The sequence below is a fragment of the Pelophylax lessonae genome (genome assembly GCF_965119305.1).
Source record: "Pelophylax lessonae genome assembly, chromosome: 1".
Classification (NCBI taxonomy): domain Eukaryota; kingdom Metazoa; phylum Chordata; class Amphibia; order Anura; family Ranidae; genus Pelophylax; species Pelophylax lessonae.
The window spans coordinates 805,319,533-805,331,978 of NC_138768.1; the positions used below are offsets into that span (position 1 = coordinate 805,319,533).

The 12,446-nt window shown below is 42.5% G+C and overlaps 1 protein-coding gene across 1 annotated transcript in view; it reads right to left on the minus strand.

Moving 5' to 3' along the window:
- The window catches only part of GRK4 (G protein-coupled receptor kinase 4), a 379,913-nt gene that overhangs the window by 74,724 nt on the left and 292,743 nt on the right, over positions 1–12,446 (minus strand). The window contains exon 5 of the mRNA XM_082256443.1: positions 6,218–6,318. Coding sequence (XP_082112569.1) covers positions 6,218–6,318 — 101 coding nt within the window. The remainder of the gene's footprint in view (positions 1–6,217; positions 6,319–12,446) is intronic.

Sequence of the window (12,446 nt, forward strand, 5' to 3'; positions counted from 1 at the left end):
GTAGCAGAGGAAAAGTTGTAGCACACATGGGTCCCGGGGCTCCCAGCAATGAGTATTGCAATGTAACTATCTGATGGTGGAAAAGAGGCTGCCTACACCTAAGGACCCCCTATGGTAATGCTCTGAATGATGCAGGGATCGGAATAAACACCAGTTCTTCTAAAGGTAATAGCATTAGTCCGTGAACCTCTTGGCATCAATACTCAGAAGTTGCAGTCTCAATAGCATGGCTATATACAGGATAAATGGAGCGAGCAGTCTTACCCTGTCTTGTTGTTCTTTCGGTTGTCAGGACAGTTAAACGTACTACTTAGGTAAGGTAGTGTCAATCATGCTCCAGCTCCAATCTATTGTGTGCCAGACAGATCTCCATAAACATATAGGTGAGAGTTCTCACGCCATCCCCCAGTCGGCATACAAGGTGTTCTATAAAAACGGTAGTGGTGCAGAGTGAGTGACCTCCTATGGTCAGTGTGCAGTGAGAAAACTGATAGCACAGAACCCAAGCAGGACCTGAATGATTGCAGCTATCACTGTAGTAGCATGATCTTTACAGTGATTGTCAAATACCCATCATCTCCAGTATGATATACTGTATGCATACCTACATTGTGCCATGTTAGAACAATGTAAGCATGCAAAAAAAAAAAAAAAATTCCAGGACTTCAGTTTTAAACATACACACATCTTGAGAAATGCTACAGGATGTGATCAAAAACTTGTGATCAAATAACAAACGACAGAAAGACGAAGTTGACCATGTTAGAAATAGAGTGCTGCGGTGTTCCACACATTTATTGAAATCTGCCCCCTTTCCATATCTATGTGAGCCCATTAAATTTTTAGTGCTTTATAGTAGGGATAGACCCATACGTTTTAATCAGGGTCAATACCGATATTTTGGTCAAAACGTATCGGTATTGGCCGATGTGGGCCAATATTTTGTACATTTCAAGTTTTGAAAAATAAAGACAATTTTTCACACAAATCTGGTACTGAACATGTTAATTTTTGTCTAATGCTTAATGGCTGGCTTGCTGGCACCCTGTGGTGGGTGGGTGGCTGCCTGGCACCCTGTGGTGGGTGGCTGGCTTGCTGGCACCCTGTGGTGGGTGGCTGGTTGGCTGGCACCCTGTGGTGGATGGCTGGCTGGCACCCTGTGGTGGATGGCTGGCTGGCACCCTGTGGTGGATGGCTGGCAGGCACCCTGTGGTGGATGGCTGGCAGGCACCCTGTGGTGGATGGCTGGCAGTCTGGCACCCTGTGGTGGGTGGCTGGCACCCTGTGGTGGGTGGGTGGGTGGCTGACACAGGGGCTGTGGGTGGCTGGCTGGTACAGGGACTGTGGATGGCTGGCTGGTACAGTGCCTGTGGCTGACAGGTACAGGGCCTGTGGGTGGGTGGCTGGCTGGTACAGGGTGTGTGGGTGGCTGGCTGGTACAGGGTGTGTGGGTGGCTAGCTGGCTCGTTGGTACAGTGCCTGTGGCTGGCTGGTACAGGGCCTGTGGATGTGGGTGGCTTGCTGGCACCGGGCTGCTGTGGGTGGGTGTATGGCTGTGATACACTCCCGCGAGACTAGTCCCGACTCCAGATGAGGCTGTGCAAGGCGAAGGAGACGGCCCAAGAAGGCAGAATGATGTCACAAAAATATCGGCAATATTGGCCAGTTCCGGGGCCGATACCGATATATCAGGGAAAGTGCATATCGGCCTTGCCGATAATCAGTCAATCCCTACTTTATACTGCGTTCACATAACAAAGAGTGAATAGCAGCTCCATGTACAGAGTGGATCTGTCAGACCTGGAACGACTTTGGGTCATATCCAGACATGCTTGTGCACACATTTTTATGCGGCTGTTCCAGAAATACTGGCTGGAGCAGCATGCGCTGGGTGGGAGACTGACATCTCCACACTGAAGTTTACAAAGTGCATTCCTTGGGATTAATGTAAAGAAGGCATATATTTATGTTGCGCAAGCCAAATTCTATTTCCTTAACTGCTGTATGGAAACCCTGCTATTTATTATACTGAAATGTATTACACACTACAAATTAGAGTGGAATGTTAAAAATGATAATTTCTTGCTTACGTTAGCTATGTATATATCTGTAGCCTAAAAGGCAAACGATCATCGCTTTTCAGTTTTCCTATCAGGAACCTTAAAATCCCCCGAAAAACGATAGCAGAGATGTTATGCTGACATGGTTCTGTAGCTGGATTTTCCTGATTAATAAATTATTTCTGCTGCTTGAGATATTTGGACTAATAGACCTAACTGGCTCTGGGCCTTTAAAGTAGAACTCTATCCGATACTTATTTGTTTTTGGTTAGCAAGGGGTGTCTTACACCATCTGTCAGGCTTTTACTGCCATCTGCTCCCCTGTTGGAGAGGTTTCCTGTCTTGATGACACCCAGAAGGATGCTGTATTTTTTTTCCCCCCTATTAGAAGTTCACTTTAGAGAGGACCTGTGATTATATAAATAAAAGATCTCTCATTGCACACTTGTTTTAAAAGGCTCAAGCCCAGAACAGATTCTGCTTTCCCTATCTAGAGAGCAGGGGTTCTTAACCTTTTATCAGTTACAGAATCCCAGTGGGTTGTCCAAAATATCCCTATAGCCCCTTTGACTGTCAAAATCATCACCACCACCAATCCTATTAGGTACCAGTATGACTACAAAAGAGGTCAACAACGTGGCTTTAATTCACATATGGATAGCTAGGAACAAACCAGCCTAAAGGTGTAGTATCATTTCTATTTTTTTTTTTTTAATTCTTCCAGGGCACAAAGTACACGTAGTACTTTGTCACATCTTTCTATGTGTTGTGGAAGGCTACCTATGTTGTTAGACAGGAAGTCCCACCTACCTCTATGTCCATCTTGCAAAGGAGCTAGCAAGGAGATGGATTGGAGATGGATACATTGATAGCCGATGCTTAACTCCATGCACCGGTCCAAGACAATAGCTAGCTAAACTAATACAGAGGGAGCGGCATTTCAGCCTCCTATCCCTCTGTACTCCTTTTGCTGGCGCTGGTCTCAGGTAAGTGCTTGGACCCTATCAATGAAGCCATTTCCTTGCCAGCTGTGTTGTTGGGTTACTATTGGGGGTGCTCAGTCCCCCATAGCGCTAGCATTCCACAGCACATTGGAAAATGGGACAAAGTATCACATGTCCCCTGTAATAAAAAAAGAAATGAGACAAATATACAAGCTAACCACAACTAGTAAGATTTTTGCTGGTTTTGTGTAAGCAATCAAATCGGGTACTGACAATGTTACTTGCATGTCATGTGATATATCCAGTGGACTTCTTCACTTTGATTTCAGATGCAATAATTTGATTCAATTAATATTTTTTTAGTTAATTATTCAGTGATACAGTCCCACAACTCCATCATTTAGTTTCCATAACCCCAAGGGCTATAGATACCTCTGTTAAAGAACTCTTAAGACCTGAAACAGGGATGCAGGATAGAAGTTTAAGATTTTATTAGACATCACTGGCTGCATAATTGCTCTTCATCACTGATTTCCTAAGCAGCAAATGTCTTGAGATGAAAGCCACAAGTGTGCCTATTAAAATTTGTCAGGAATTATTTTGTCATAAACAAATGAGTGGCAGCGGCATAGTCTTTAATAAGACTGTGTCACTTTACCCTGAATGGGAAAACCACCGAGTTATGTCTGATTACTTTTATCCTGTTGAATTTGGCACTCTGTTTTGAGTAAAACATGCCTGGATAAGCAAAAAAAGAAGCATCAACCCAATGGTAGGCCCTAGGCTGTTTTCAAGTCATAGGCCCTTTATCGATTTATTTGTGTTATGCATAAGAGTCAGCGAACAAAGACATTTTGAACAAAGGGCTTAAAGTTTGTACTGGATCTCATGCAGCAGTATACTCATTGCAAATTACTTATATGAATCTTCCAGGTACAGTAGTGTGCATACCTATGATCTTTTAAAGCGAGGTTAAACCTCTGCAAAGAAAAAAAAAAAATGGGCACCATGAGATTTTTGCCATAATATACACTGCGTATTAGCACATTATGGCACGTACTTGGCAAGCAATCCCCTCCAGCACCAGTCGGTCATGAATGTTTCCATCTTCTCCTGGTCTTCCTTCTGTGTAATGAATGTTTGACCAGCCCACAATGAGGTCACTCTCACGAATGTGCAAGGAGTCTCATTGTCATGTCAAAGAGCTGTGCCAAAAAATGTACAATGAGCTGCGCATGCATGGAGCAATCTACAAAAATGCTGACAGACCGAAAGAAGGGATAGTGACAGAAGAGACATAAAGGGTTTCTTCGATCATTGAAACACCCTTCCTGTTAGCATTTTTTAATTTCTAAGTTTAATTCCACTTTAGGAAACATTTACAGAGAGGAAAGCAAAGGCAGTCATGAAGGATTATCTTGTGGAATAAAAGTATAAGAACTTGCAAAGCTCCGAAGATATATCCCGGGAAACTATAGGCCGTTCAGCCTAACATCAGTAGTCTGCAAGATTTTGGAGGGGATGTTAAGGGACCACATACAAGACTTTAGTAATGAATATGGTATTATTAGTAGTAATCAGCATGGATTCATGAAAAATCGTTCTTGCCAAACCAATTTATTAACCTGCTACTATGAAGTGAGCTGCCACCTAGATAAAGGTAAGCATGTGGATGTGGTGTATCTGGACTTTGCAAAGGCCTTTGACACCGTTCCCCACAAACGCTTACTGTACAAACTAAGGAAGGTAGGTATGGACCATAGGGTGAGTACCTGGATAGAGAACTGGCTCCAGGGGAGAGTCCAGAGGGTGGTGATTAATGGGGAGTACTCGGATTGGGCGGGCGTGGAAAGTGGGGTCCCCCAAGGTTCTGTCCTAGGGCCAATCCTGTTTAATTTATTCATAAATGATCTAGAGGAGGGGATATCTAGTACAATCTCAGTATTTGCGGATGATACCAAACTAAGCATGCCAATATCTTCTATGCAGGATGTGGAACCCTTACAAGCGGACCTGAACAAAATAACGGGGTGGGCAACTACATGGCAGATGAGGTTTAATGTTGAAAAATGTAAAGTAATGCACTTGGGTGTCAGAAACACGAAAGCCTGCTGCTCACTGGGGGAAAAAACCTATGGGTGAGTCTAGGATGGAAAAGGACCTGGGGGTATTGGTAGACAACAGGCTTGGCAGTGGCAAGCAAAGCCAACAGAATACTGGCATGCATAAAAAAGGGGATTCACTCCAGAAATAAAGAGATTATTCTCCCACTCTACAAGACTCTGGTCCGGCCACATCTGGAGTTCCCAGTCCAGTTCTGGGCACCGGTCCTCAGGAAGGATGTGCTGGAACTGGAGAGAGTCCAGAGAAGGGCAACAAAAATAATTAGGGGAATGGAGGGCATCGGCTATGAGGAAAGACTACAAGCACTGAACTTATTCTTTCTGGAGAAGAGACGATTGAGGGGGGGATATGATATCAGTGTACAAATACTGTACTGGCGACCCTAGCATAAGGAACAAACCTTTCAGAGAAAGGGAATACAATAAGACCCATGGCCACTCACTAAAACTAGAGGAAAAATGGTTTAACCTTAAAATACGTAAGGGATTCTTCACTGTCAGAGCAGTAAGGATGTGGAATTCTCTTCCACAAGCAGTCGTATCAGCAGGGAGCATCAATAGTTTCAAAAAACTTTTAGATGGGCACCTTAAAGACCACAACATACAGGGGTATACAATGTACGGTTAACAGCAAACACACACATCATAGGTTGAAATGGATGGACTGATGTCTTTTTTCAACCTCACAAACTATGTAACTATGTAAAGCTGAAACTAGCCTACTAGAAGGCCCAATGCATAGAGGACTTCATAAACGCTGCTTTTACAGGCGTCTGACAGTTCTTTCTTCTGCCTTTAAACGTCCCTCTGTGTTAGCCTATGTGTCCATGCACACAAAGAGTTAAAAGGCATTTAGAGGCAGGAGGGTACAGAGGCAGAAAAAAAAAACACCACTTACGTATTCAGAAGAGGATTGTTTAGGCAGAAAATATGCATTTTGGCACAATCGCGCGTTTTAATGGTCAGAATCAATTTATATTCTGGTCAACAGTTCTGCTCCTATTATAAACCAATACATTGGTATATATCAGATACATGATAGTAGGAATTAATGGGGGACTACCATGAAACAGCCCCAAGTATCACTTACCTAGTGCAGTCTTTAAAGAGCTCCTTGCAGGGACTCTGCTCCAGCTTCTCCTTACATTCATGAACTGTGTCCTGAGGTATTTCCGGCAAATGGGCTGCAGACTGACAAACAGAAACACAAACAACATAAACAGCAGTTCCATCACCAAGAACATGAAACAAAATATGGTAGTATAGTATAGTATAGTAGTACAAGTATTTTTTTCTTGTTTAGAGCATTTAGAGAATCAGCTTAACAATTTTTAAAAATTGTTTAATAACAGAAAAGTCTGTACAAGAAAATATCTACAGAAAAGATATATTATAACAAAACAACCAAATTGCAATAGCAAAGTAAAAGGGATTATAAGTGGAAAAAGTACTTAAAGCTGAAGTGTAAGAATGTAACAAAAACAACCCTTGCAGTGGGAACCCCCTCACACTGCAAGAGTTAAATGTTTGTATTGTCTAGGTGTTGCACAGATAAAGCAAAATACCTACCTTATTCCTGACTCCAGTAAGTTGCCTTCATCAGTGCTATTGGTCCCCCACAGCCTCCTTAGTAAGGCTCTTAGGAGCCAGTCACATGCTCACCCCAACCTTGCACAATGCAGGATTATTAGTCTTGCAATACATAAGATTTCTCAGGGGCCCTGCACAGAGACTGAGGCTTTTGGAAGAGTGGGGAAGTGTCAGAGTGAAAATTCCCGTAAATAATGATGCCTGCTCCCTACAGGCTAATCAAACAGTTAACCTTTGCAGTGTACTTGGTTCTTTTTGCCACATTCCTGGAGTTCAGTTTTAGCCAAGTTTGCCTGGTCTTTGGTTCCAGCAATCTTCAAATCACTGTTCAATCTAACGTAGTATAGTTATCAGGCACTCATGAGTGACCAGTAGCAATCCAGCATTATTCTGATGAAAAACCTAGAGTTCTTAGTTGCCAACTGCTGCAGCATTTTCTTGGCCCTCTAGAAGGTGTCGTTGGGCCAATCCTGACCCAACCAGAAAAGTTGAAGGTTAGGAGGTAGGAAAGCTGAAGCATTTATGATATTTTAGGAAACCCTCCCTTAGAGTGTTCTAACTGTAATAATGTTTTCAGATGATTATGTTTTACTAACAACCAATGTATTTTTAAATAGAATGAAATCAGGATTTGATAGATGTCAAATATTAACCTTCTGCCCACTCTCCTTAGGAGATGCAATATACCCAGTTTGCCTGCTGTACATTATGACACAGGCATGTCTGGTTTCAAACTGATTGTTATTTTCTGGTGGAGCCATATTTTATAAAGAAATATTTCTGCTATAGCCAAAGTTCTGAAAATTGTATTAACCTCCCTGGTGGTCTGATTATGTAAGAATTTATGTGCTAAAAGCGGTACATTGTTTTGCATGGAAATATGTTGTTTTATATTTTAGGCCTGTAATTCTTAAGAATACTGTAACCCACTTAAATATGTCCAAACAAGAGTCTAGTAGACATCCCGGGTATGATAAAGTTAGAAACACGAAATCATAAATTATAATAACCTCCCAAACTGAGCCAAACTCAGGATTACCCCACAATAAAACTCACATTTCCCTGCGATCCCCCGCCATCCTCCAGGCATCCTCCCGCTGTCCTCCTGCTGTGTGCTCAGCTGATGCGGGCACCTGTCTTCCGGTTCCCTTCCCTGCGAGCATCGCGATGCAGGGGGGTGGAACTGGCGGCAGTTTCAAAAAAGTAAATAAACCAAAAGACATGATAAAAAGTTGTTATCCTAATGGATTACGCTGTATCATGCCATTTCACCACAGGATTTCACCTGGTGGCTTTTCCAGTGCCCTCTCTGTGCTTTTCCAGTTCTTTTTGCCTGGAAAATTGAGAACGACCATGGCGTCCAAAAAGCGTTCTTTTTGCGCAAAAGCCTTTTAGATGAACTGGAAAAACGGGACAGCAAAACCGAGTTACTTGAAGAACTGAGCGATAGCGATTCGTGGGAAAATTGTCATGAGGTAAGGAAAGTGACGACAGCGACGATTCTGGAACATAGCTCAGATGGATTTCTTTTAGTTTTGGTGCAGAATGAGTAGTTTCATCAAATTCTTCATTATTTTCAAACTACTCATTCTGCAACAAAACTAAAAAGAAATTTTACAGTTGTGCTCATAAGTTTACATACCCCGGCAGAATTAATGATTTTCCGAGAATATGAACGATAACACAAAAACTTTAAAATGTGTTTACGCATTTTAAATCATAATGACAACAGAAACTACCCAAATGACCCTGATCAAAAGTTTACATACCCCAGTTCTTAATACCGTGTATTGCCCTCTTTAACATCAATGACAGCTTGAAGTCTTTTGAGGTATTTGTGGATGAGGGCAGATGGTAAAGCTGCCCATGCTTCCTGGCAAAAAACCTCCAATTCCTGTAAATTCTTTGGCAGTTTTGCATGAACTGAACGTTTGAGATCTCCCCAGAGTGGCTCAATGATATTGAGGTCAGGAGACTGAGATGGCCACTCCAGAACCTTCACTTTATTCTGCTGTAGCCAATGACAGGTCGACTTGGCCTTGTGTTTAGGATCATTGTCATGTTGGAATGTCCGTATGTCCCATGCGAAGCTTCCGGGCTGATGAATGCAAATTTTCCTCCAGTATTTTTTGATAACATACTGCATTCATTTTGCCATCAATTCTGACCAAAATTACCTGTGCCTTTGTAGCTCACACATCCCAAAACATCAGCGATCCACCTCCGTGTTTCACAGTAGGAATGGTGTACCTTTCATCATAGGCCTTGTTGACTCCTCTCCAAATGTAGCGTTTATGGTTGTGGCCAAAAAGCTCAATTTTAGTCTCATCACTCCAAATTACTTTGTGCCAGAAGGTTTGAGGCTTGTCTCTGTGATGTTTGGCATAATGTAGGCGGGATACTTTGTGGCATTTGCGTAGTAATGGCTTTCTTCTGGTGACTGGACTATGCAGCCCATCTTTCTTCAAGTGCCTCCTTATTGTGCATCTTGAAACAGCCACACCACATGTTTTCAGGGAGTCCTGTATTTCACCTGAAGTTATTTGTGGGTTTTTCTTTGCATCCCAAACAATTTTCCTGGCAGTTGTGGCTGAAATTTTAGTTGGTCTACCTGACTGTGGTTTAGTTTCAACAGAACCCCTCATTTTCCACTTCTTGATTAGAGTTTGAACACTGTTGATTAGCATTCTCAATTCCTTGGATATATTTTTATATCCCTTTCCTGTTTTATTCAACTACCTTTTCCCACAGATCCTTTGAAAATTCTTTTGCTTTCTCCATGACTCAGAATCCAGAACGGTCAGTGAAACACTGGATGAAAGATGCAAGGGTCTGTCAGGAGTCCAGAAACTCAGGGACTTTTTATACACACACCAATTACAAGCAAACTGATCACAGGTGAGGATGATTACCTTTAACAGCCATTCAAACCCCTTTGTGTCAACTTTGTGTGCATATTATCAGGCCAAAATCACCAGGGTATGTAAACTTTTGATCAGGGTCATCTGGGTAGTTTCTGTTATCATTATGATTTAAAAAGAGTAAACACAGTTGATTGATAATAAATGGCTTCAGCCAAACACTAACCATGAGTGAAAGAAACGTTTTTGTGTTATTCATATTCTCAGAAAAATGGCCAAGAAATCATAAATTCTGCCAGGGTATGTAAACTTATGAGCACAACTGTATACGGGAATTTTTTTTATATACACTAGTGGTGGTGATCAGCGACTGATAAATGGGACTACGAAAGAGCGGCAGGCAATCTGACACTGACGCTGGGGGAGAACTGACTAACTGCCACTGACATCACCAGTGACACTAATTCAGTGATAATACTTTACACGGTCACTGTACTAATGACACTGGCTGGGAAGAGGGTTAACATCTAGGGTGATCAAGGGTTTAAATGTATGCTTAATAATGTGTATGTGTGTGTGTAATGTGTGCTGCTTTTACTAACAGATCTCTTTCCTTTGTTATCCCTGCATTACATGGATAATAAACAGAATGATCGTTCCCTCTGTACAGAGCCCTGTGTTGATTGTTAACACAGGGCTCCTGGGCTGTGATTGGACACAGCCAATCAGCAGGTCCCGGCCATAAATTATTGGTCTGGGACTTGCTGACAGATGCCCATATGCGTGCGCTCTAGACTCAGAACCAGGCAGTGACGTACCAGTAAGTCATTTTGCCTGCACGGGCCGCCCGTCCACCGTACAATGCAGGCTGGCAGTCCTTAAGTGGTAAAATACTGTATATATGTTAAAAAAGCATTACAAATACTTTATTTCCCCCTTTTTGTTAGTAAGTGATCACATCCCCTCTGTTCTCAGATGCCTAAGAAGCTCAGAGAGCTGGAGGAGGAGAAAATGGGGGGGATGTCAGGACAAACAGGTTCACTGGGTATTTTACACAAAAGAAGCAATACAAAGCAATCAGGATACTTTTTCATACAAGTACATAGGACCAGTGGTGTATTTAGGTTTTGTGCTGCCCTAGTCCTGACTAAATTTATGCACCCCCTAATTTAAATATGACCCACCCCTTCCTGTAAAGGCCACACCCCTTCCTGTTTATGACCCATCCTGTCATCTGTAAACCACAGACCATAACCACAGTCTATCAGTGCCCATCAGCATAGTTTTATCAGTTCCCATAAGTTCAGCCTTATCAGTGCCGCCTCTTTACTGCCCATCAGTGCAGCATATCATTGTGGCCTCATCAGTGGTCACCAGTGCAGCCCCATCAGTGGCCCCCAGTGCAGCCTATCAGTGCCCATTAGTACAGCCTTATGTCACGGGATTAGTAAGATTACTCTTTTAAGATATTTGGACTTGTGTTTGCTGCCACTGATTGTAATTAGAGGATTATTTCACTTATTTGTAGAATAAATAGGAAGTCCACAGTCATTTTACAAATAATGAAATATTTTTTTTGCTGCCCCCCCTGCAAAGTGCCGCCATAGGCCTGGGCCTTGTTGGCCTAGGCCAGGATACAGCACTGCATAGGACAGCAGGAATTTGAAGTGTTGGGTTGACATACTTTTTAACCCTTTACAGTTAAAAAATAAGACTTGCAGATGTACAGTATATTGTGGAAGCACATACCCAACAGTTATTTTACAACTGCAATTAAGAGGCCTGGAAGAGTCGTCCTACTAATGGGTTTTATGACATCCAATAGCCATTTACAACCGGATTCCATTAGAAGATTTTACAGATCATGTGCTAAGCATGCTAACCTTGCTAGTTTTCTTTCTTCCACTTGATTTGCTGGAGCTGGTTGTGTTCTAATATAGGAGCGTTAAGTTGTCAATGTCTTTTAAAAGCTGTCCTTCCTTGCTGGAGAGCAAACATCAAATTTAAATCTAAACATTTTGTCGAAGACTTGTGAATTTTGGAGAAATAGCGGTGGCACCCCTTCTTTTCTGAGCTGCTTCCATTTTGATTGATGTGTATGGGGAACAAAACAAAAGCCAGCAGCATATAAACCAAAACTTATATTGCGTGTAAGTGTTAAAACCCTGGTCAGGTTTTTATTTCTGCCCATGTCCCTAATGTCGAGATTCGTTCTCCCTTATCTGATCATTGTCTCCAGGTCATAAAGGATAGGTAATCCAACATTTTACAACAAAACAGGAAGAAGGGGGCACCTGTTCTAGTGATAGCTGTCTATGAAGGAGATATTCCCTACTGTAAGGCATTTCCCTCTCACTTCCTGTTGCATCATCAGGGCAGGAAACAAAGGTAAATCTGCTCATGGAAACAGACTGGGAAATAAAACAGGGGTTTAACCATTTTTTTTCTCTAGCCAACCTTAACAAAATGAATTTAGAGACTCTTTGAATTGGCTCCTGCTTAAAGCCTCCAGTACATTTGAAATGTCTTCATTGCAGTTGGGCTGCATTTGCACTGTATGGGTTAGTTTGGAGCAGGGATCTCCAAACGAAGCAAAGGGCCAGTTCAGTGTTCTTCAGACTTTAGGGGGGGGCTGCACTGTGGCCATTGGGAGTGGAAAATGTCCTGGCATCAATGGGAGTAAACAATGCCCCATCTTTGGTGTCTGTGAGTGGAATTGTGTCCCATTGTTGGTGTCCTTCCCCATTGTTGGTGTCATTGGTAGAAACTGTGCCCCATCAGTGGAAGGTACCTTTGTTGGTGTCAAGGGAGGAAACAGTGCTCTAAGCCGGATACAAGCAAGAAAAAAAACGCATCTGGCCCCCAGGC